We start from the raw sequence: 26,961 nt of genomic DNA, 5'->3' as shown, positions 1-26,961 counted from the left end.
ACACACACAGAGACACACGCACACACGCAGCCTGTCTACAGTGCACAAGCTTCAGGAGGCTAAGGGACCCCGCCGGCTCCTGCGGGCACTGGGCAAACCCTGCCCGCAGGGCCAGCAGGCGCTGGGGCCGGCGCGTTGGCAGTTGGCGACCCCCCTCGGCTCCCCCTCTGCTCCGGGCTCCCTGTGGCCTTTGGAGGCTCGGCGAGTCGGCTCCAAATGTTTTCCATATTTGTTCAGCCTCCGTAATCCGAAGCCCGGGGCCGGCTCGGCCCGCCCCCGCCGCGCTCGGGCCCTCGCGCTGCACGCGCAGCTACCCGGGCGGCGGCCATGGGCAAGGACCGGCAGCCCCGCGGCCAGAAGAAGCAGGGGGGGCCGCCGGCCGCGGACGCCGCCGGGCCCGACGACATGGGGCCGAAGAAGGGCAAGGGGGCCCCCAAGGAGTGCGGGGAGGAGGAGGCCCGGACGTGCTGCGGCTGCCGGTTCCCACTGCTGCCCGCCCTGCTGCAGCTGGCCCTGGGCATCGCCGTGACCGTGGTGGGCTTTCTCATGGCGAGCATCAGCTCCTCCCTGCTAGTCAGAGACACTCCATTTTGGGCTGGGATCATTGTAAGCATCAAGTCTGTTTTGCCTAAGCGTTTGCCAAACAGGAATGCAAATCCGCATGGTGGAGTTAAGACTAACCCAACTGCATGCGCCCCCTTCCCCAGCTCCACTCCTCTAACTCACGCTCTGCTTGGGGACTGGGGCCTGCCACACTCCCTGTGCCCGGGGCAGGGCTGGGCGCGGTAGGACTCGCCCCCCCCTCCTGCTTGTTGTTGCTCCCAACGCCTCCAAATGGGCCTGACTCGAACGCGCTGGAGCTGGGGAGGCGAGTCAAAGTCTGCTTATTTTTGGTTAAATTGAACATCCTCCATAACAGCACAGATTTTCTTTGGCTTTTTTCTTATCCTAGTCCCTGGACCCCACCCTTGTCCCTAAATAAGGAACAAAAAGTGAAGTAAGTTCATCTAGTAAAAGCAGGTTAGGGAAAAGCTTGTACTTGGAGCTGCCACGTTGGATAGTATTCATTTTATTTTTTACATTTAAGGTTCAAGTTTTATAAGATAATGGTCTAAGGCAGGAAATGCGAATACGGCCAGCACAGCCATAATCCACTGGAGCCTGAAGTGGGATAAACCCGGGGTACTGGCCATAGCAGAAGTATATTTGGGAGTCTGCTATTGGATGTACTGTTTTAAGCAGAACACTGCTCAGCTGTTGTAAGTGTTGAAACACACAGCCTATTTGGCTTAGTTAATTGGATTCTTACATGTGAAATGGGTGCATTTATGAGCGCCTACAGTGTACCTGTCCTGCTCGAGGCCTTCCATATATTATTTCTAATCCCCACATGATTCTTATGAGATAGTTTATCATTCCGTTTCTCAAAGGAGAGACCCAAGGGCAGACTCACCCAGGGTCATGAGTTGGCCAGGTTGGCAAATCAGCCAGGTTGATTCCTTTTTGCACCAGACTACATCTGCATTTTCCTCCCTGAGCCAACTTGCCACCACATTTAGTTTGCATTGTAGTTTTATGTTATAGTGCCTTGTGGCTTACGAAAACCTCTTTCATGTGCATTATTTCATTTGATCCACCAAACAACACTTTGAGGTGGGACCTGTAATTACTCTTTGGACCTGAGGAAATAGGCTAAGCGAAGTTAAATGACATTCTCAAGGCCCAGAGATTAAAAGTAGTGGCATTGGGCAAGACTAGAATCGACACTTCTGGCTCCGGGTCTCATATTGCACCATTACTGCTATTACTGACCACAGGACCTGTAACTCATGAAACCACCCTCAAAATAATTTTGAATCAGGGCAGATGTAAAAAAGACCTGATGCATATGCAGCAAGGCAGGTATTTTCTAATTAAGATTATTTGAACTCACAAATTCTTGCAGAGTAATTTAAAACTTTTAATTTGTGTACTACAAATTCCCATGAAATTATCATGATTGGGGTTTTCTAAATCAAGTGATTTTAAAAATAGCTTTTCACTAAGTTATACTGGGTATTTTAGTCACCTCAATGACTGTCAAGATGGAAAAAATGTCTGTCCTTTAAGCCTAGGCAAATTAAAAGAAAAAAAGGAATGAAATTCCTTCATTCAATGGTTTGGAATTTCATTTGCGAATTTGTTTTCTTTAGTTTCTTTATTTCAACTTTAAAAAAACACAGTACCCAAAAAGCAAATTAGATAGGAAAAAATTTGTCTTCATGTTTAAGTCATGAACATACAAATCACGCAACTCTGAAATTTTGTGAACTGAGCAACTCTGAAATTTCCTGAGCTCCTGTGAGGAGCGTCACAGGCTCCCAGTGGCCCTGGAAGGTCCCTGGGTGTGGTACAAAGAGCCTTATCTATAGCAGGTCTCTGTTCTTTCCAGTTTTCTAGTTTATGGTGTAGGATGCACTTGGAGGTTTGCTTGTAGTGATATCTGTACTGATGATCCTGTGATCTGAAGTTTTCTTTCAACAGAGAATATGTGTAGAGCAGAGCAGATAGTGGAGATGCCCTGAGCCAAGTGAGGAGGGTCTCTGAGGAGCCAGGTGAGGAAATGCCCTCATCCCAGCTGGGCCAAAGCTGCAGGCAGTGTGTCGCTGTCTCCCATCAACACTGTGCGTGTTGTCCTCATGAAGCTGTCTGTGGCGGGTCCTGGGGCATTCTTTCAAGCTTTCAGGGAACGGAGAAGACAGGGAGGCAGGGTGGGGAAGTGCTGTGGTCTAGCACCACTGGACCTGGTGCTGAGCACCAGCTAGGCCATTATTCCCTGAGTAACTTTGGGCGAGTTACTGAACCTCTCTGAATTCAGAATGGTAATAATCATTCCCACCACTTAGGGTTGTCCTGAGGATTTAGTTAACACACATTCTAATACTTAGAACAGTGCTGGCTAATGGTAAGCATTCAGTGAGTTAGCTCTTTTTATTAGCAATTAGTGAAACGATCATTGGTGGTGTCACTCTTCAAATTAGAAGTGGCTCTATTTTATCTCTAGTCTTGCAGAACAGCCATTTTGGACTTGAAATGTTTTTCAGACCAGTTTGAACCCTGAAAGAGGTATCAGTTTGGCCAGCCATCTCACCTTTTTTTCTTCTCAGCCATGTCACTATTAGCAATCTGAGTGATATTAGATTAGTTCAGTACTTTCTGGATCTCTCTGGAGGTTTATACAAATTAACTTGGATGAAAGGGGCCTCCTCAGGGTCATTTTATCCAGGAATATGGAGTCATTCTGGTCTGGTATGTCCCCTAGGAATACTGAAACGTTTGCCCTGTTTAAGGGCAATCCTTTAAACCAAGGCAGTACAGGTCACTCCCTGGGGCTGAGGGAGAGTCAAACCTGCTTCCAGAATTGAGGCTGAATTCAAGGGGGGCCCCGGACTGATGCACTGACCCCATCAACAGTCTACATGCTTCGCTTTTCTGTTTCTCTCTATACTGATTGCCTCTTACTGTATGCTACTTACTTCATTTTACAAGGGTTACTATCCTATTATCTTGGGATTTGGGCCTCGCCATTCCCATAATAGAATCTGAGTATATGGATAAATCCACTTAGGTAAGTTCTTGTTGACTAGAGTCTGGGTGACTTGATGAATCTTCAGCAAACCTCTGGTTCTAGACTGAAAGTCCTTAGTGATCTACGATCAGAGATATATGTCCAGTGGAATTTTAGGAAAACAGGTTATTTCTTACTATCCATAAGTATGACTCCCCTCACCCTCTATCAGAGAGATGACTGAAGTCTTAGTTCTTCAGTTACAAAAGATTCCTGTAAAATAAAAAAAAAAGAATGGAGTCACTATAGAGACTCCATAACCTGTAAAAGTGCCATTCTTCTCTCAAAATTCTTTATAAAGGGCTCGAGGGTCACACTGTAATGAAGATACAAAGTCAAGCAGGGGCTTTGAGGATGAACTTGGCCAGGGGCAGGGGATCCTACGAAATAGGAGTTTGCTTTGAGTTTTGCTCTATTAATGGCTTGAGTGGCTGGGTCAAATAGGCATTCAAGTTTGCTTGTCATTCCAGAATTCTTATTGATGACAAATGTGTATGGATTGAAGGAATCTAAGAACTTTGGGGCCTTTACTTACTTCGTACTCGAATATAGTTTTGGTTCACGTGAAGCATAACATGTTTGAACTTTGGCTTATTTTTCTTCATTCAGTAACATTTGTTGGGGTTGTCCACCACACTAGGCATTAGTCTAAAAATAATGAAGCATATACTAGGAGCAGATCTCCAGAGATCCTGATGGACATGTGCCATTATCATATCTGACAGTAATGAATACTTCTGATTAGAAAATTTAACCTACACAAATATTTTTAAAGCCCATTTACCTTTCAAAGTATTTCACTTAAACTGATTTATTTGCTTTGGCATCTCTACTCTGAAGTCAATTTAAGAGCAAACTCTTACCTCTCATCCCCAGTGGGGGTTTAGTGTTAGTCTCTTGGCCCTTGTAGGGATTATTCCCATAGAAAGTGGGAATTTCTTTGTCTTATTGTGGTTTTTGGCTTTCCTCACTCTCTCTCCATTGCTCTCATACCCCACCCAGCTGGAATAAAAATCCTGAGCTATATACTACATTAATCACATTAGAAAGTTTAAGGAAAGGGCTTTAAAGGAAGGAAGAATCTTTCCTTTCCTTAATGTCATTCATAAAATTCATCATATGAATCTGTAATGATTAAGAGTCCTGTCAAGAATTTCAATAACAGTTTTCATATGTTAACTTACTCTAAGGAATTCAAAATCCAGGTGTATTCAGATTTTAAAAATCTATTTTTAATTCATGACTTAATGGAAGGGAAATTGGTGGTTATTTATTTTAAAACAGAATATACCCTGAAATTCACAAGTAGATATATGACATATAGAAAGGAAGGAACAGATACTGTTATTATCCACAATTTGTAAGTAACGAAACTGAGATATGATGATTTGGCTAAATGATTTGATCATGGATTTATGAAGAGAAACTGGAAGTGAGGGAGGTTTGGCGTTGGGGTTTTGGATAGACCCTAAAACAAGTCAAGAAGCTAAAAGTGTCAATTTTCTCCATAGGTATATTGACATTTGAGAAATTTAATCTGGAATTATATTTTTAGGAATATATTGCACACTATTGCATTATTTTTCGTATCAGGACTTTGCTATGATTCAAAATCTAATGTTGCACGTCTGATACCACTGGGGAATAATTTTTATTATAGCAACTGTCACAGGATTGTTAGGAACTGAGGAGTGATAATTACATGGCCTAACTTAATCTCCAGTAAGTATGTATAATAAATAATGGTAGGAAAAATATCTTATAGGTACATGAAGTTCTCCTATAACTATAAAATTGGAATGTAATTTGATTAATTTGGCAAAAGAAATTAATTTTAATAACTGTATGAACATAAAAGGGAATATTCAAGAATTTGGTGACATGTTTCCTGTAACAATTTTAAGAATATAGAATAAAGAATAAGGAAGGTCAAGATTGAAGGAAATCTTTAGATGCTCAGAATCATTAGGAGAAATATATTTTCACTTCTACTGTTAGCCTTATACGAAGCCAGAGATGCAAAGGCCAAGGGAGTGCTTATATGATGAGGAAGTCATCCCTGAATCTTCTTTCTCTTTTTAAAATGAGGAGGAGATGGGGTGGTCCTGATATTTTTTAATCTTGTAATGTTGATATATTCAATTCAGAAAGCTAATCTCTAGAAACTTTTGAGATGTCAATTATCATTTGTTTTTATTTTTTATAATAGTAATAACATATGTAGAATTTGGGGATAATCAAATAAAAAATAAAGCAATTTGTTGTCTTTAAGTATATGTCCATGGGGCCTCTCTGTATCCCTTGACACATAATGGGTACCCAGTATGTGTTGAATTGGACTCTGTCTATTCCATACTTGGCATTATCAGAGATTCTGGTTGAACTCGTGTATCCCATTTTTAAACTATGGTTTGAGAAATGACATATGGTTGTGTTTTCCAATACAGACAAATTTAAGTTTATTAATAACATTTGAAAGAACTAAGAGACAATAATAAGAAATGTTTTATTACTTCATTTTGGGCTCTTGGGTTCCAGAAATATTCAGAACACAGCTTGGCATTACTGAGATGTGTTATTTCATCTTGTAAAATGACTGCAGGATTAAAAAAAAAGAGGAAGAAGAGGTCATTTGACTTATTATGCATTCTCCTAATTAGAACAAATTAGAATTGAAGTGGCTGAATGCTGGATGTCAATATTATCAATCTTACCTTCTACAAAGAAAGCAATGGCATAGATTTTCCTAACAGTAGGTCCAGCAGTTTTGTAGATTGCCAATATGGTGTCCACTTTCAATCTGGCCTGAGGAAATGGATGTTCTAGACTTTTTCTTGCCATTAGCCTTGCCCAGGACATTTCTGTTTAGGGTGTTCTTTAACTGGATCTACTTTCCTGTGTTGTTTCCTGAAGGGTTAGCATCAACATTAGAGGATACACACAGGGTATGTGAAGAGGTCAGTATACAGATTTCTGTGTTGTGTAGACAGGAATGGAATCTAATTATTAAACTTTCATTAGATATCATTTCACTGCAAAATACAGTTCATTTTTAGGGCCTAGATCCTGGCACACTAGAGAAATGCTGATCAAAAGAGCCCATCAAAATCCAGAGCTGGATGGGACCTCAGGATGTCATCTTTTAACCCTGTAGCTATTACTTGCTGTGAATATTCAAGTCCAGGTTTATTACAGTGAGTTCATAAGCTGAAGGTGAACTTCTTTTATAAAATGGATGTTGGGAACAGTATTTATAGCATAAACTATATAAAAGCCTGTTTCAGAGGCGTATCCTCTTTCAAATGGTTTGGATGCTGCTTCAGATCTCAGTGTATTGAGATAAAACTTGGCAGGAGTAACTGTCAGATGCCTGAGCGAGGCAGCTCACTCAATCACCCTGGTTAATTTTAAAATTCATGTGTGTACACCTACACATATGGCAATAACTAAAATGCATTTTTCTTTCTGTCTTCGTCTGCTCCAGCCTGGTAGGGTTCTGGTGAGGCCTTTCTTCCTGGATTGCAGATGGCTGCTTTCTCCCTGTGTGCGCACGGGAATTTCCTCCATGCTTGTGCCTGGAAAGAGCGAGAGATCTCTCTCTCTTCCTGTTCTTATAAGGCCACCAGTCCTGTAGGATTAGGACTCCACCCTAATGACCTCATTTAACTTTAATTACCTCCTAAAAGCCCTGTCTCCAAATTCAGTCACATTGGGAGTTAGGGCTTAAAGGTGAATTTGCGGGGGGGACACAATTCAGTACATAGCACTTTCAGGGAGGGATATAAATTCGTACAACCACCTCAGTGATTCTTAAGCTTGTTTCTCAGCTTATCCATGAAGGCCCTCTGGCTTTCATGGAACAGCCAGAAGTCTGAATGTTTCTGATGAGAATTCCGAGCTGGTAAACTGACACGTGACGGTGCAACGCGGTGGCGTGGCTTTGTGCTCATGCCAGCAGTGAAACATAAGGAGGAGGTTGTTTTCAATGTGTTTACAGATTGCTTCTTTTGTCAAATTTCTTTAAAAATAAAATCAAGGCGATTCAGCTAGTGAACACAGTTCTAAGGATAACTTAGGCATTTCATTTGCTGCATTAGCTCTTTAAGGCTTAGGAACCACCATTTAGTAAATCCCAGCCTTCCTTTACTGCTGCGGGAGTGTCTCGCTGTCAGGATCTAGCTAAATGACACCTTGGCTTCCGAGGCAAGGAAATGAGGGAGGTTGGCTGAGCAGTGCCATTGGGCGATGCTCAGATTTTCAGCAATTAGATGAGCTTGCTGTCCTCTGAAGGGCAGTGATCTCATGTTTGGAGTTTCTAGAACTTAAGGAAAGCAACTTCTAAGGTCTTTTTTTATAATATGCAGCCGTTTTCATTTTTGATGGTGATTCTGAAAATTAGATTAATGCTCTTTGTTCTGTGGAATGGGTCAGAATAAAACCCTGGAGTGTTCCCTCTTTGGGCCTCATGATATAACAGGCTCTAGTAGGAGCTGCACCTCCTTGATCGATCCCTCCACGTTTGGCATACATTTAAGGGCTTCCCGTATGATCCTGTTCATCCAGGGTAGAAATCTGGACCTAGGCTCTGCTTTACTTTATCAAGTACTGCACAAACTCAAACCATCCCAGAGGGAAAGACAAAAGAGGACCGACTGAGACTGTCCAATATGCCACCTTTCAACAAGGGGTTCAATCCTAGTTCCAAAATGAGTAGCAAACAATAGCCATGGCTGTTGTTCTAGAGGCATCCTGTAATATCTCTGGTTTGATTTTCAAGTATATTTAAAGTTGATGCTCTCTGGGCCTGGCCTGGTGGTATAGCGATAAAGTTTGCACACTGGGCTTCAGCAGCCCGGGCTTTGCTGGTTCAGATCCCAGGTGCGGACGTACGGACCACTTATGAAGCCATGCTATGGCAGGCGTCCCACATATAAAATGGAGGAAGATGTGCACGGATGTGAGCTCAGGGCCAATCTTCCTCAAAAAATAAAATAAATGAAAAAATAAAGTTGACGCTCTCTGATCTAATGTGGTGAGAACCGTATTCCCTGCCTAACCCAGTCGTGAAGGTGCGTGTTTCAGTGCTTTCCTGGGTGCTGGCAAAAGGCCAGTAAGTGACAGGACATTAGAAAGCAAAGGGTTTGTTCACAAATAAGTATTTTCAGAGTCTGCTGAAGAAGTTCTGTTGGGCCTGCTTCTGTTGTTGCAGAAATGAACAACTCCCCACTGGCTGGGAGTGCCGTGGGGCTGGGAGAGGCGGCGAGAAACCTTGAGGATGCTGTTGCAGTGGCATCGCACTCAACTGTTGTTTTGAAAGTGTTGGATTCAGCATTCATTGTAACGAGTCATTAAAAACCCCTTTAAGATAGGTTATTATCAAGGCCTCTCTCTCTCTCTCTTTCTCGTGTGGAAGATAATAACAGGTGACAAGAAAAGAGGGGGAATTGCTAATGTGTTAACCAGACTCTGACTAGGGAGAGAATTTTAGCTTTATTACTTAGGCTGAGAAAAATAACACCAGGTTCCTTCTAAAGTATCAGGTGTGGCACACATAACAGGCCATTAGGCTCAGGCTGAGCCTTATCTCACATTTAGCTGTGCCAGGAAAGCTCGGAAGGAGGCCTTTTCCAAGATAAGGGAAACGGCATTTCAGTCTTCTCTGTTTCTGTTGGAAGGTGGAGGTGCTGCTCAGTTAGGGAGCAGAAGGCAGAATGACCATCCCTACCTCCTGAAAGGTGAACCGTCCAAGGCAGCGACAGGAACAACCAGGACTCCAGAAGGCGAACACATTATAATCAATGAAAAATAATTTCTCCGTGACTGCGTACAGATGAAAGACAGAATCGACCATTTTAGTAAACACGTTACATGTTCATTAAGTTCATGCATTTCTCTCATGCTCTCAGCTAGTCAGATTCCGAAACACGAGGACCAAACCCACGCAGGTTGGTGTCCTCTCCTAATCTTTTCATGAAAAAGTAGTGTGGGGCGCCTATGAAAGGGTTTCGATCTGAGTTAAGGGCTCTGAGACCAAATATAATTTTTAAAATTAACATAAGGTGACCGTAACTATTGTGTTATAGAACCCTCGATAAATAATTCTCACTCAGTCACCGAATCTTGTGCGTCACAAATTTTTCCACCTCGAGACCTCCCCGGAGCCTCGCTCCCCTTCTCTCGGTCCTCACACACACATCACAAAAAGCTCAGTGTCTAGCTAACCCATGTTGCCATGGTAGGGAAGAGCAGAAATTCTGGAGAGGCCACAGGCTGCTTGGGGACACTGACCTCCTCCTGTTGAAGAGGACAAAACACTTTTCAAAGGAGAAGTAATATTGCTATATATTACTTAACATTCCATTATACCCTGTTTCTTTTTCATTTTTGTAAAAAGTGCTATCAATTAGAAAAGCCACTTGATATTTTTTAAGGTTGAACAGGATGGTTCTGTCATTTATGCTCCTGTTAAAATGTTATATAGTTTTATATTGATTTACTGCATCATTTCTATATGCTTTACTAGTTCATATATTTTTATTTAGTGTACTACTTCAGATATATGAACCCAGGGGTATCAATGTGGAATTATCTCTGCAATCATTTCTGAAGTGGGACCTAATTTGAGAACCTACTTAACTATATGGCTGGAGTAGGCTAAATCCATGTTTACAAGATTCCTTTCCTTCTGAAGACTTAAAAAATCCCAAAGTGAAACCCATGAGCTGTAGGTTGTTTATTTTTCCCACAAAGATGTAATCATTCTCCCCCTCCTGTTGATTCACGAGAAATGCTGGAACACAGTCTTTGTTTCTCTTACATTCTTTGAAAATGGATTATTTTGCAAAAGTAGGTATTTATAGAATTTGTCAATTGTTTCTGATAAATCACCACAAGAGTGAGTTAGGTGGTGGAAAAGCAACAGAACAGAAGCCTATAAAAGAATCCTTACTAGTAAAATAGAAACTTTTCACACCTTAGCCGGTCTCCCTTTGTCTTTCTTTTCTTTTATGTTTTCAAAGAGCAGCACCTGAGCCAGCAACTCTTGCCAATCTTCTTCATCTTTCTTTTTCTCTTGTTCTCCCCAAAGCCCCCCAGTACATGGTTGTATGCCTCTGGTTGTGGCATGTGGGACACCGCCTCAGCATGGCCTGGTGAGCAGTGCCATGTCCACGCCCAGGATCCGAACCAGTGAAACCCTGGGCCACTGAAGAAGAGTGCGGGAACTTAACCACTCTGCCACATGCAGCCCCTCCCTTTGTCTTTCTCTGTGCCAGGTACAGTGCCCCCGGGAGCTCAGTGTCTGGGAGAGGACACACACGTACAGCTAACTACAATGCAGCTTAAAAACCCAAGTGCTAAGGAGGTGCCCTGGAGAAGGTAGTACAGAGAAGAGTGTGATTAACTTGCCTGGGGGCATCAGAAAAGGCAAGGAGAGGGGGCTTGAAATTGTAGGAGGGGTTCCAGCTTTGGGAAAAAGAAATATGGGTGGAACCCTGTCTCTACCACTTTGTAGCTATTTTCAAAACTTTTGATTATGATTTTTATTTTCATTTTTGTGTGGGTTTGAACAAGTATGGGCAGTTCTATCATTATTTTTTAATCATGAAAATTTTCAAGTCTGTAATAGCATATAGACAATAATAATAATAAAAAAACCCCCACCTACTTATGCCCAGGTTTGTCAAGTTTTAACATTTTGTCATAAATGTGTTAGATTTTAAGAAAGAAAACATTACGATACATTGAAGTTGCCTGTTTCCTTTCTCAATCACGTTCTCCGTCCCCACCCTCCTTCTGCAGAGGTATATACTATCCTGAATTTGATATTTGTCATGGCTGTCTATGTTTTCATACTTTTTTATATGTATATATCCATAACCAATAACTAATTGTGTTTTATATGTTTTACATTTTATATAAATGGTAGTATAATATTTTTGCTCAACATTATTTTGTGATTTATTCACAATAGTACATGGGTACCATTCATTCATTTTTGCTTTACTGTATTTCACTATAGAAATATACAACAATTATTCATTCTGCTGATGAAAATTTTGGTTGTTTTCAAAAAAGGTTTTTTTTTTTGCAATTGCAAACAGTGTTGCAATGGACACTGTTCCGTGGCTCCCTTTGCATGTATTTCAGTTTCTTTAGGGCATGTTCCCAGAAACGGAATTATTGGGTCATAAGATATAGGGTCTTCCGCTTAGCAGATGTTGCCAAATCAGTACCACAAACCCAAAGTTGTACTAATTTGCCCTCCTACCAACGCTACTTCAGCATTCCCACTGATCTACATACTTGCTAACGTTAGTTACTGGCACACAATTTTAATTTTTGCCTATTTTATTTGTGTGCAGTATCTTGTTTTATGTTTTTCTAAACACTACTGCAGGAACATACATTATATGTTTGTTGGCCATTTTATCTTATTTTCTATCATTTATTCAAAAAATATTTTCTAGGAGTTGTTCATCTTTTACTAATTGATTTATAAGATTTGTTATCTTTATTACTTAAGCTTGTGGTTTCAACTCCTGCACATATCTTCTCCTAGTTGGTACTCTCTCTTTTGCTTTTTTCGTCCTGTGTTGTAAAAAAGACATAATTTTAGTGTGTTTGTATTTATCAGATACTTTTATGGTATATGCTTTGATGTATTTTAAGGAAAACTCTCCCTACTCCAGGGCCAAAAAGATATCTGCCATATCATTTTCTGAAAATGTCGAAGGTTTCCTTTTGTATTTATATCTGTAAGTGGTCTAACTTTTTGCATATGATGTGAGGTAGTGTCTGTATTTCATTTTTTCTCATATGGAGTGTTAGTTGTTTTCATACCATAAATGATTGGTCCTTTCCACACTGATCTGCTGTGTCCATTTATCATCAAGTTTCCATATTAGATTTGAGGATTGTGTCTGTGATTCTCTTCAATTCCACTGTTTTCTTTGTTTATCACTGTTCAGATACCACATTGTCTAAATTAAAGTAGCACTATAATACTTCTTGTTACAGAGATGATGGCATAAGCAGCCCACCCCCATCCCTCCCACCCCCGTCTTATTATTCTTCAAAATTGTCTTGACGAATCTTAGTCATATTCTCTTCCATTTACAATCGTCCCTCGATATCCGAGGGGGATTGGTTCCAGGTCTCCCCGGATACCTGGACTTCGGATACTAAAATCCAGAGATGCACAAGTCTCTTTATAAAATGGTGTAGTATTTGCATAGAACCTACATATATCTCCCCATATACTTTCAATCATCTCTAGATTGCTTATAATACCTAATCCAATGTAAATGCTATGTAAGTAGTTGTTATCCTGTATTGTTTAGGGAAGAATGGTAAGAAAAAGTCTGTACGTGTTCAGTACAGACGCAATCATTGTAGGCCTTTCGATCCACCGTTGGTTGAATCTGTGGGTGGGGAACCCGTGGATACAGAGGGTCAACTGTATATTTTAGAATTGGTTTTTCAAGTTCCAAGAAAAATACTTTTGGTATTTTCATGGGATTTGTACTTTCTATACATAGGCATAGAATCTCTCTCCATCTATTTGGGTCTTCTCTAATGCCTTTTTTGGGTTATTTTTTGATTATTGATTTCAACTTAATTGCTTTGTGCTCAGTTCATGTGTTCTTCATGCTACCAATTCTTTGATATTTTATGAGACTTACTTTGTGGCCTAGTATGTGATTAATTTTTATAAACATTTCATTTATGCTTGGGAAAAATGTGGATTCTTTCATTTTGGAGTTTAGGGTTCTATATTCAACTTAAAAATCAAGGTTCTTAATCATGTTGTTTAATCTTCCTCATCCTTACTAGTATTTTTTGGCTTGATCTAAAGATTACTGAGAGAGGTGTGTTCAGATTTCTCAATATTATGTGAATTTGTTTATTTCTCCTTACAATTCTGCCCATTTTCATTTAACATTTTTAGTCTACTTAGTAGCTATGTGCAAGTTAATGATTATAAAATATTCCCCTAGTCTTAGGTTGGCAGCTATTTTCTCTCATTTTTTGGAAAATATTATTCCATTATCTTCTGACTTCTGTTATTGCTAAGATGTCTGCTTGATGTCTGATTGTTGTTTCTTTAGAGGTAACATGTCCCTTTTCTCTGATTGCTTTTCAGATTTTTGCTTTGTTTTTGATGTTCTACAGATTAACTACTACTATGTCTCCTGATCACAATTCCAATGTGGTTTGGGAGCGGGGTTTCCTCACACCAGCAAGCAATTCTCTGACACCAGCAAGGTATCCTACAATTCAGCCCAATTCTACACTCTCTACGTGGAGATGGCATCGGATCCCAAAGATTAAGGGTTCCGTCCTACCAGACTGCCTCTCCCTCCCACTTCAGACACCAGTTGAAAGCTCAGGTTATCACCTGTACTTCTGACCCACTGGCTATAAATCAGAAGTTCCCACGACCCCCTCCTTGGGTTTGATTAATATCTTAGAGCTCAGAGAACTCAGAGAAACATTTTATTTACTAGATTACTGGTTTATTATAGAAGGCTATAACTCAGGAACAGCCAGATGCAAGAAATGCATAGGGTAAGGTATGTGAGAAGAGGTGTGGAGCTTCCATGCCCTCTCCAGGTGCACCTCTCTCTCCCAGCACCTCCACATGTTCACCAACTTAGAAGCTCTCCTAACCCAGTCCTTTTGGGTTTTTATGAAGGCTTCCTTACATAGGCTTGATTGATTAGATCATTGGCCATTGGTGATTGAACTCAACCTCTAGCCCCTCCCCCCTCCTCAGAGGTCAGTGGGTGGAACTGAAAGTTCCAACCCTCTAATCACATGGTTCGTTCTCCTGGCAACCAGCCTCCATCCTTTTGTCCAAAAGTCACCTCATTAACATAATAAAAGATACTTTTATCACTCTGGTCACTTGGGAAATTTCTAGGGTTTTAGGAGTTCTGTGCCAGAAACTGGATAAAAACCAAATGTATATTTTTTATTGTAAATCACAGTATCACAGCTGCAATGTATCTAAATGTGGGTTCACCTTTTAATTTATCCTACTGGGTACTTGTTATGTTTCCTGAATCTAAGATTTTTGTGCCTTTCAACAATTCTGGAAAAATTTAGATCATTATTTATTTTTTCAAATATTGTCTCTCTCTTCTCTTAAGTCTTTTGTCTGGAACTGCTATCAGATGTATTTTAGACCTTCTTTTATCTTCCCTGTTTCTTAACCTCTGTATTGTGTTTCATCTCTCTTTACCTCTCTGTGCTGTATTTGGATTGTTTCCTCAGATCAATCTTCTAGTTCACTAGTCCTCTTTTCATTTGAGTTTAGTCTGCCTATTACTTATCCATTGAGTTTTTAATTCCAATGATTTTATTTTTCATTTTTAGAACTTCCTTTTTTTTTTTTTTTTTTTTGAGGAAGATTAGCCCTGAGCTAACATCTGTGCCCATCTTCCTCTACTTTATATGTGGGATGCCTGCCACAGCATGGTTTGATAAGCAGTGTATAGGTCCATGCCTGGTATCCAAACCTGCAAACCCTAGGCCACTGAAGTGGAGAGTATGAACTTAACCACTACTCCACTGGGCTGGCCCCTAGAGCTTCTATTTTGTTGTTATTGATGGCTTTTAAATATATCCCTGGTGTTTTTTAAAGTGCCCTGTTCTTTATTCATATTTTCCATTCCTTCTTTTGTGTCTTTAATTATTTTGAATGTTACTTTTTTATAGGCTCTATTCATTAGTTCCATTATTTGAAATTAATGTGGCTCTAATTCTCAGACAGAGTATAATTCTTAGACATGCTTACATGCACACAAGTGATGGCCTTCACTAATGAATTGATTCCTCATGTGTTTGCTATAACTGATTTGTGAGTTCCTATTCCAAGAGGCTTTGTATGTGATAATTGGTGTGGCCTATTTGAAGGTGTAACACTTTTAGATGGTTTTGTCTTGGCAGTTGTCCCAATGGCATCAAGAACCTAGAACCACCCTTTTTTCTTAATCTATTTATTACGGAAAATTTCAAGCATACACAAAAGTCAGTAAAATAGTATAGTAAACTCCTATGTTGCCATCACTCAGCTTCAGTAATTATTAATTCATGATCAGTCTTGCTTCATTTGTCTGCTCCTATAGTCCCTCCACACCCACACACCACACACTGAATCATTTTGAAGTAAACCCCAGATATCATATCATTTCATCCATAAATATTTCAGTATGTAAGTCAAAGATGAAGACTGAAAATAATCAAAATACCAATCATGCTTAACAAGTTAGCAATTTCTTAATAGGATCAAATCAGTGTTCAAATATCCATGATTAACTCATGAATATTTCTTCAAAGTTTCCCAAAAAGATCTGTACACTGCAATTGGTTCGTATTTTTCTTACATCTCCTTTACTCAAAGATTCACCCTTTCTCTTTCCTTTCTATTCCCCTCCCCCACCTCATTCTGTCTCTCTCTCACTTACAATATTTTTTGTTGGAAAAAACCAGAGGTTTTTTTTCAGGATCTGTTCTTTGTTACTTTCCATCTGAAAAGATCTCAGGACCATATAAGTAGTAGAAAACCCTCAAAACCTCCACCCGCCATCACCTGAGACAAAACAATTTTCTTGATGATTTTCAGTGCTGGGGGTTAATTGTTATCTAGCCATGTAAGGGCGTAGCTATCTGAGGGGCCTACCTGTGTGCCATGGTTTTAGCTCCATCTCTTGCCTGTAGAAGCTCAGAGCATTTTAAATTGTTTTATAGGGAGAAGGGCTTCATATAATTTAGTCTTTAATATTATGCAAAAATAAAACCTCTTGATGCTTTTAAAAATCTTCTTGGATCAACTTGTAAGTTTCTTAAATTCTCTGAGTCACAATTTTCTATAAAATGGGGTAATATTTTTTACTTATTGCATTGTTTTAGGGAATAAATGAGATAATGTATACAAAGTGGGTGATGCCTAAAAAGTACCCTTTCTCGATGGAGGATCTCCTTGAACAGAGTTTGAAGAATGAATATTATTGGATTCAAAATGGTTGAAGGAGGAGTACTATACCAGGAGGATAAAGAAGTAAAAGATGTTTTAGGTCAAAGGCACAATTCATGTCCCATGACTATGAAGCCTAGTTTTCATCCACAACCAACTTTATTGCTTCACAATTCTGTTGTTTGTGCTTATTCAGTCTTGAGAAAGAAATTGCAAAAATTCCCAGCAGTTCCTATATAATATGAATCTTAACATAGAAACACAAATCTGTTATAATCTTAAAATAAGACCCAAACTGAGAGATTCTACTTGAATGTCTTCATGATAAGTCATACACTAGACTATTTGTCAGGTTTTTCTTCTCAGTGTTCTGTGAATTGATGAAACACTCAGCTGTGGGATTCACTGGTTTAAAATGAGGAGCTATTTGCAATCATTTTCAAGCAAGGTTTTTGGAACTTATGAATTGTAACAACTTTGTGCTGGCACATCTCTCGATCTCCCTATCTTTCTTTCCAGCCTTACTTTGGCAGGAACATCAATGAAAGTACACTATATCCATAGGATTTCGGGGATTCGTGCTCCATTCATCCAGCTGCTGGTCACAAGTTCTAACTCCTTTTTGTTAATTCCATCAGGATAGTTATCTAATATCTTATAAAGCAACATAGGAGATACAAGTGAAGATCTGCAAAGCACAAGGTGTGCTGAGAAATTAGTGCAATCACTTAACAAGTGCATTTTCCTTCTCACTCTTTCTGTGCTTGTACAACAGATCGGGCTAAACCACACAGCAATACAAATTACAACACAACATTGGTTTAAACAAATCAAAGATATACATATATCTGGTATTATATATATGGTATATATTTATATCTGGTATATAATAATCTGGTTATCAGATAGTTTCAAATCATAATAAAACCCGCCACTTTGAATTAGAAAGGATGATCTTACCATACAAAAGACTTCAGCCTAGTGTGTAAGTGCTTCTTAATACTCCATACTTTTTACTAACCAATCAGAGCTCTTATCACAATGGAGCAGGTGAATCCACTCTCATTGCTGGCAATTGCATGAACAATAATTTTCTTAAGAATTGCATCATAAATTCTGAGAAATTTTATTTTTTAGAATTCATTTTCCAAAGAGATGTGGATTTAGCAAAGTTCTAGGTGATGACAGGCCTGCTTTTTTCAATTTAATTAATTAGCACATAAATCATTTATTTTGTTCAATTTTAATGTATTTTCACACTCATATATGAAAAGCCTATGCATTAATAGTAATTCAGACATAGATCTGTCAGATATCAACTCCTCAGGCAAAAGGACAATTGTAATAATAAAGGGGGAGAAAAAGATTGAGTGGATGTTACAGATGGGCTATACTTAGGTGTGGTTGAACAAGTGTCTATTCTCTTTAGACCCTGAAAAGAAATAATTTCTTTGATAGAACTGGTCATCTAGAATTGCCTTTTTCCTGAGAAATATTGTTCTGGATCTCTACTAGCTTCTTTTAAGAATAATCTCCTTGGTCATTTTTGCAAAGTAAATATTACAAATTGTTCCCCCCAACCCCCTCACCAAAAAAGATGTGAAATGCACAGATGGGGATTGTGTGTCATAACTCAAACTGCCTGGGCCAGGTGAAACTTAGCCCTTAGATGAAGAGAGGATTTCTGTGCTAGAGCTCTCCATTGGCAGCTTTTACTCTAACGAAAAGATATATATATATAAAAAGAGTAAAAGAGTGAAGCTCTGGGGTTGTAGAATCCTAAGGCAAATGAAAAGGCCTTGAACATCTTCCTGATATATGATAGGCCAAATAAAACCCTCCTTAACAATACTTGCTAGCTATAAAAAAATTGTTTCCAGCTATAGTGTTGTTTGTAGTGGAAAAGAAGCTACTACTTTGAGCTTCATTTAATAAAAAACAAGAAAAAACATTTTTTCAAAATTATAATTAGTGTTCTGGGTTTTAATGCCTGTACATTAATGTCTGTAGTGTTTAGAGATAAATAGTTACAGTTTCCCGCCTCATTTTGATGTTCAATTCTGCCATAACCTCTTTGGTTGATTTTGAATCTTTATATTTATTTACATGCCTATCACTTTTGGGATTTCCCATTAATATCTGTGCCCTAAGTTTGACTAAAACAATTTTTCTTTTTTTTAAGAAAAAGGAATATTAATTTTGGATCTGTTATCCAGACAGAAAATATTTTTTAGCTTAACAGCGTTTTATTCAGAAATTAAATGCTTATCTTTGTAAAACCACAAAAGTATAATCAAAGAAACATATACAGCTTGGCATGGTTACTAAGGTTTGTATTTCCTGGTAGTAGATAATAAACAGGCTTGTAGCAGAAAGGAAAAGAAGCAGAAAAGGAAGCTTTGTATCTCTTACATATTGGCAAAGTATTTACATCAACATTGTTAGGAAGATTTTTGAAAAGTAGGGCCTTGCTATGAAAGCAAGAGTAGCCCAAGTCACGAAATGAATGGACTTATTTATTTATTTGACCGATATGTTTTGACTGCTACATATGTGCTGGGTACTATACTAAGCCCTTTACATATGGTGTTTTACATAATCCTTACAGCAAATTTGTGAAGTGGGCATTGCTGTTATCATCCCACAGATGATGAAACTGAGGCTTGAAGAGGTTAACTTGTCCAAGACCAAAAGCTAGAAAGTGGTCGAGGTGGGTTTTGAATCCAGATCTCTCAGATCCAGAGCTAAGATAGACTGCGTCGCTGTCCGTCTTTACATATGTGGCCCATTTTAATGTAAAACTTTGTGCAGTTACCCTGTGTCGCCTCTTCTCTGGGGGCATGTATATATTATCTTTTATGGAGCCCGTGAGGTCTTAGATAACTTAAAGTGGATACATGGTGTCGAAACAACAGAACCGGGAGGGTCTCATAGGAAACAACTGTGAGTATACCATCTCTTTTTAAGGGGTTGTTGGGCATTACCAAATCATTTTCTTGGGGAATATATCACTTTAAGGATTTATTGTTTGTATTTTTCTAATTACTATATGTCATGTTTGTTGGAAAAAGAAACTTTGATGATAAGTGCTGTGTTCTCAACAACTGACATATTATATATCTACTTAATTACGTGTTTATGGTCTGCTTCTCCACTTTAAAGCATCGACCCTATCAAGGCAGCGATTTTTGTCTCTTCTGTTTACGGTGATGCCTCTAGAGCCCCAAAGAGTATCTGGCACATGATAGGTACCCAGTGAATATTTACTAAATGAACAGAATGAGATTATTTCTAGGATATGATAGAGGGTTACGTTTCCGTATATTGTTTATTTCAGCTCAAATTGCAAAGTAAGTTATACTGGCACAGTTTGAGATCATATGAGATGGAAAAAATAATACCTACAATTCCAGGCACATTTCTTATGATCCTTCAAACAAATTATAAAGTATTATTTTCTCCATTTTCTACATGATGATGCTGAGTCTCAAAGACTGTGTCACCTTCTCCCAGCTTGGACAGGTGTGTGGATCTCAAAGACAGTTCTTTACACTATGCCACAGGAATGGGGCTTCATGCCCTTCAGCACAAGAGAGGAGCAAATGGTGGACTCTTCCCCAAATCTCTGCAGTTTTCACTTCACTTACAGTGCTGGAAAGATTCCACCAGGGAGGCAGCCAGGCTAGGTAACGGTTAAGAGCCAGCCGTACTCTGGAAGGTACGGCTCTCTGCTCTGTACTTGCTATGTGACTTTGAGCATAAAACCTTTCTGGGCTTTAGTTTCCTCATCTATAAAATAGAGCTAATAATAGCAACTACCTCACAGGATTTTTGTGAAGACCAAATGGGATAATTTACATAGAGTGCTTAGTTTAATGCCTGGTATATAAAACTGCTCAATATTAGCATTAAAATGTCAAACCCTCTAGACTTGGTAATTAGTTTTCCTTATGTAAATATAAAGATCATGCCAAGTATCCCCTGGTGCTAACACAAAGTAGACTGTGTGATGTTTGTAACCAAGATAATACATGTGTACCAGTTCCAAATATGGTTAAGTTGGTAATACATTAATGAGTGCTTAAATATATTTGATCTACTCTAATAAACTTCTGTAACTGCAATAATAACAATGAGATTAATCACTACAGTTATTCTCCAGCTATGTTAGGATAATCCTGGTCACTCTATTTATATTATCATTAATCCTTGGATTAACCATCAAAAGAAGGCAGTATTGTCTCCATTTCGTAGTTAAGAAAACTGAGGCTAAGAAGAAATAAACAATTTTTTTTCAATATCATTTAGCTAGTAAAGTAATAGAGTCAAGAGTGAAACTCTAAAACCCACAGTTTTTCACTAGGCAGCAATGTTTCTCTACCTATAATTATGGCTCTATACTCCATTTCATTTTTAGTTTTTTTGCTGAGGAAGATTTGCCCTGAGCTAACTAACATCTGTTGCCAATCCTCCTCTTTTTTTGCTGAGGAAGATTTGCCCTCAGCTAACATCTGTCACCAGTTTTCCTCTATTTTGTATGTGGCCGGCTGCCACACGGCTACTGACAAGTGGTGTAGGTCTGTGCCCAGGAACCGAACCTGGGCTGCTGAAGTGGAGTGTGCTGAACTTAACCACTAGACACCGGGGCTGGCCCCTCTATACTTCATTTTAACAGAACTAAATAAGCAGTTACCGCTTGTTGAATGAACTGTTACTCAATGTTTCATACTTTTGAGTGTTGTTTTCACCTTTGTTACTTCATTGAATTAAGGGAAAATGTATTTCTGAGTCCTTTTCTCTTGCTTTTACCTAAAAATATAATTAAAAAATAGTAAATGTGGGAAGGGGGTAACTCCGTAATTCTATTATATTTAAGTACTATTTGATTAACACCAAAAACTTATTGTCTTAAAGAAAGTAATACACAGGCACCTGCCCTGTGGTATACTGGTTAAGTTTACCACAATCTGCTTTGGCAGCCCAGATGTGCGGGTTCAGATCCTGGACACAGACCTACACACCAGTCATCAAACCATGCTGTGGTGACATCCCACATAAAAAATGGAGGAAGCTTGGCACGGAGGGTTAGCTCAGTGACAGTCTTCCTCAAGCAAAAAGACGCAGATTGGCAAGAGATGTTAGGTCAGGGCCAGTCTTCCAAAAACAATAGCAAAAACCCTGCAGGGGCTGGCCCCATGGCCTAATGGTTAAGTTCAGTGGGCTCTGCTTTGGCAGCCCAGGTTTAGTTCCCAGACACAGACCTGCATCACTGGTCTATCAGTGGCCATGCTGTGGTGGTGACTCACATACAAAATAAAAGAAGATTGGCACAAGTGTTAGCTCAGGGTAACTCTTCCACAGCAAAAAAATTAGATATATATACACAGCAGAAAAAAATATAGTTGATTCAATGTCCCTTCCATTATAGAAAGGATGAAGGTTTTTCAGCGATCAGTAAGGAAGGATTTGTATGAGCTTCTATTGGCTGCTCATTTTCACACCTGGCCTACACTGGTCAAATGACATTACCCATAGCAACTAATTTTCTTGTGCATCAGTTCCTTTGCAAAGTGGAATTAAACTGTAAATTTCTAAAGGGAAAAGACCATATCTTATTCTTCTTCATATTCCCAGTGCCTACTGCAATAAAGGTTGTTGAACCAAACTCAGTTGGGGAGTGATACCTGGATTGGCGTGGCCATTAATAACGGGATCTCAGTGATTACATTGTAACAATTCTCACTCCATGTCCACAAATTAGGATTTTCCCTGGCTCTCTCCCTTGCATCTTTATACTGCTTCCATAGCTTAGTTTCAGGGATTCCAAACTAGTCTTTCCAATAAGTAAAGAGGAATGTGCCAAACTTCACTCTTGTGTAGTTATAAACTAATCCCACTTGGTAACCAGATCATTCTGTAAGAGAAGGAACTCAGAGGAGGCAGAAAAGGTGGTAGAGGTGCAAGGGTGTGCTAGAGCATCTCTGATGGGCTTGTGAAAGCTGGTTGTGCATCTCTCTTTCCAACTCTGCACTCAGTGACCTCACCTTGGTAGCTTGAAATCAGCCATGATAGAAGTATTTACACCATGGAAATTAGCAAGTGCTACAAACAGCAGCCCTGGCCCCTGCAGCTGATTTTTAAACATTTACCAACACATCACTGTAGGGGTGGTCCCATTCTGGAGGTGATTGCTTTGCTTTGGCTTGGAGTGGGAGTGAGTGATGCCTGTCAACAGGAGCAGAGTGCTACATCACACTCATTGATGATATAGAGATGCTTCCCAAACCACCAGCCAGACACTGGGGCTACAGGCTCTGGAATGAGGTTGTATTTAAGTAGCAATAAAGACAAAGGGTTTTTCTCTCCAATTTTAAGGACTCCTACGTAGTAAAGACTAAATTTCTTTATGGGGAAACTATTGTTGTTACATCTCATTATTACTTACAATAAGCAACCCTTCTATAGGAAACTCCGCTTGTCAGTGTATCACTCTAGTTTATCACCCCTAGCCGTTCAGATAAGCCCCACGCCAGGCATCAGCATTTAGAAGACTATGTTTTCAGCTTAGACTAGTGGTCCTCAAAGTGTGACCTCAGGACCAGCAGCATCAGCGTTACCGGGAATTTCTTAGAAATGCAAATTCTCAGTCTCCAGCCCAGACCTATTGGATCAGAGATTCTGGGGGTGGAGCCGGTTTTTACCAAGCCCTCCAAGCGATTCTGAACCACTGGCTTCGACTTTGTCTTCCCATAAGGCACTAGCAATGAGAATCCAGTAAAAATGCTTAAGTTATGCTAAAATATTCTCTCCCATCCTTCTGCAATCTTGGTCCAATAAACATCCTTTAACAGATCCTCGTGAAATGTTCTTTTGTATATTGTTTAAATCTCTGGTACAGTATGTGTTAATCAGCAAGTCTCCTGAGTGAGACTGCATTTAGTTGACAGACTGCAATATATTTATCATTTGTTGAAAATGATTTCTAATCTTCTACCTTAAATTCTATTAAATAGATGAAAATCCATAGAAATTCTCTTAAGAAATATCCAGAGAAACATTTACAGTTCTGCAAAATCTCTTCTTGATTGATTGGCTGTGCAAACATGAGAAGAGAGTTCATCTTGTTACTATATTGACTGAATTAAAGCTCTTTAAATACAAAGGTGAAAGTTGGTTAACTTAAAGAAATAGAGTCACATTTCAGGTACACAAATGAAATGGGGGCATGGAAGGAGAGAAACCTTGAAAGGCATTTGACAGGAGAAGGTTGTATTCCCCAGATAGCCCTGTCAAGCAGCTCTGTTGACAACAAAAAGAAGAAAACAAATAAATGGGAGGTTGTGTGAATGTCACAAGACCAGAATATAAATACGTATGACACAGAGAGAAGTAAATACCAATAATTCACATTCTCACAAAATGTTTTAGGGTGATACCTTCTAGCTGTACCAAAATGAAAAGGGAAAAAATAATATGTAGGTAAATCTCCAAGACACTGGTCCGGCATTCACCTTTTATTCATAATACCAACCCTCAAAAGGTACCACTGTAGCTACCATAGGCTGAATAACAAAAACAAAGACGATGTGTGACAAGACTCAGGACTCGTACATCTAGAAAAGGATTTAACATTCAGAGAAGATTTCAACTCTGTTTAACTTTCTAACTCACAGGAGAAAATGCAGTCTTTACTCTAAGCAGACAAAGAATATGTTTAGACAGAATGCAGAATTCAGGACTTGGGTTTTCTCTTTATGCTAAATAAATTGTAGAAACACACATCCACAAACAGGTCAAAAATGATGGTAGTTGTCTTTTTCTTTTTTCTATTAAAAAAAAGTCATTTCAGGCTTTTCTTATCAACATAATTATCCATCCAAATATGAACTAAGTCTTAACAAGCTCTTAAAGGCTAGCTGCTCTTCCATCACTCGTTGTCCCAATGCCACTCAGTTCTTACTTGGCTTTGTGCACAGTGACACCACTGTCCACCCCAGGCCTGGGTGTCTGGTCCAAGGGTGCCTTCTTGAAAATTTTACATAACTGCCTTTTTCCGGTGCCATGGGCCTCACCTCACCATATCTAATGGAAGCTCTGGCCCAGAATCCAGGAATGTTGTTCCAGATAGGCCTGGCGGGTCTCACTGCTCATTAACATGAACTCTCCCTTCCCTTACTGGGAAGCCAGAACACCCTGTCTTCCTGGCGCGGCCACGTCCTGCCAGCTCAGGAAACAAGACCCTTAGTCTGGCATGAGAAATCTGGTTTCCTCCCCATGGCCATAAAGCCTTCAGTTTTAAGTATTTAATAAATACTACTCTTCTAGAAGGTCCTTACGCTCAACACCAATAAACTCTCTGATAAAGAAGTATTGTTCTAACATGCAAAGCTGTAGGCAAGAAAATGAAGCCCCCCCCCCCCCCCCGCCAACCCCTGAGTCTACGTCTATTAGAAGGCCAAGAAATTAAAATACATTGAATTGATTCAGGCTTTATAGCAAATACCATATACAAGGACCTAGAAGTAAAATTTTCAAAAATCCAAAAGGATGATCAGTTTCATCTTTAGACACGTCACGGTGTACAACCAAAATTATAAGAAGTATATTTAAGATGCTTTCTCTTCAGAAGATTCAAAGGTTCTTCACAGCTGGGTAGTTTCCTTGGCCCTTTTCTGTTTTCGCTAGACTCTCTCAGATGGTACAGTATTTCCAACGGTTTCAGTTGCGTCATATGCTGATGACTAACAAGTGCTTATCTCCAGCGCAGACCTCTTTCCTGAGTTTTGGGTCCACATGGCTGAGCTTTGAGTCCATGTGGGCATCATCATTTTCCACTCCCATTCTGCTCTTCCTCTTGTATCTTGTGTCTCCTTAAACGTCAACACTATCCACCTGGCAGCTCAAGTCAGGTAGCTGAGCACCTTGCTGACCCCTCCCTCTCCTTCTAGTGTGTCCGTAGAGCCTATGGATTCTGCTTCCTTCCTCTCACTCAAACGCACTAATTCTCTATCCCTGCCGCTACCTAAGCTCAGGTACTCTTCTTTTCTCTGTAAATGAAGAACAGCCTCCTAGCTGGTCGTCCCAATCCATTCTAGACAGCCAGAAGGGCCCTTCTAAAAGGCAAAGTTGACCACATCATTCCCTTGCTTCAAATGTACTAGATTGAAATAAAAGATCTTTGTGACCTACTTCCTGTCCATCTCTACAAGCACATTTTTTTTCCTTTTCTTCTTTCATCCTCTGTGCTGGAGCTATAGGGATCTTTCATGTTTACTCTGCATTTCTCCATGCTTTTGTACCCACTGGTACTCTCTCTACCCTTCCTCACATCGTTCTCCTAGCTAATTTCTGCTTATCCTTCAAAACCAATCTTCCTCCAGGAAGTTTCTCCAAGTCACCTTTGGGTTAATCACCCCTTCTGTGTATTACAGCAGACATGGTCCTAGTATTTACACGGTCTTGTAACTTCACTCTCCTCTCTTTCCCCACTGGACTGAGGGCTCCTTGAAGGCTGAGACTCTGTCTTTTCACTTCTCAGTTTCCAGAGCTTTGCACAGGGTCTGGCTATTGTATGTCTTCAAAAAATTTCTGTCAATTGACAAAATGAAATGCTCTAGACTGAGGTCAGATGTACCTGTGCAAATTCTTGCTGGAAACCAGGCCAAATTAAGGCTACAAATAAGTAGATACTCCTGAAGTGGGAAAATTTGTTCAAGCAAGGCACAGAGTCAGATTTTAAAGATGCTGGTCAGTTAGGCCTGATTATTGGAATGTGTCTCACAAAGACAAAGAGGAAAATCTTGGCAATTGCCAACTTCAGCACAGCGGCCTCCAGAGACAAAGACAGTTATGCGGGAGAGAGCCCAACCCTGTGCACCTGCAGACAGACACTAACAAGGGAGCCCAGGCACGTGCTTAGGGATCTAACAATCCCCGGAGAAGCAGGTTTAGAAGCCTCCATCTGGTTTGTCGCCAATAAACAAAAAAGGAGGTCCTTCTTCCATTGTTTCAGTTCTGTAAAGAATTTACAGACATGGTAAGCCCCTGCAGGCCCTATCAAATTTATACCTCAATTAGATATTTTTAAAAAATGAGCTATGAGAAAGAAATTCATCCCTGACTTGGAAATGTCAGCCACATTGTGAGCTACATAAATGACTTCAAGGTCATTACTTCCGCATCTGCCAGTCCCTCTGCTGAAAGCTGCCTCCCTGGGTCCTCCCTGCTTTGTGTCCTCCCCAGACCTCTCCAGTCCATGCCTTGCTCACACGTTTAATGCTGTGTCTCTCCACCGGGAATGTCATCCACGGCTATTAGACCATGCAGCCAGTCCTAATGATGGAAAACCCTGCAAACAGGCTGTACTAAAAGAAGG

The 26,961-nt window shown here is 39.9% G+C and overlaps 1 protein-coding gene across 1 annotated transcript in view; it reads left to right on the top strand.

The window, feature by feature from the left end:
• The first annotated feature begins 279 nt into the window (after positions 1-279).
• The window catches only part of SSPN (sarcospan), a 38,271-nt gene continuing 11,589 nt past the window's right edge, over positions 280-26,961 (top strand). The window contains exon 1 of the mRNA XM_046684521.1: positions 280-606. Coding sequence (XP_046540477.1) covers positions 328-606 — 279 coding nt within the window. The 5' untranslated portion in view covers positions 280-327. The remainder of the gene's footprint in view (positions 607-26,961) is intronic.

The sequence above is a fragment of the Equus quagga genome, chromosome 1 (assembly GCF_021613505.1).
Source record: "Equus quagga isolate Etosha38 chromosome 1, UCLA_HA_Equagga_1.0, whole genome shotgun sequence".
Taxonomy (NCBI): Eukaryota; Metazoa; Chordata; class Mammalia; order Perissodactyla; family Equidae; genus Equus; species Equus quagga.
Note: the sequence above shows the minus strand (reverse complement) of the source record. Positions and strands in the feature narration are given on the sequence as shown.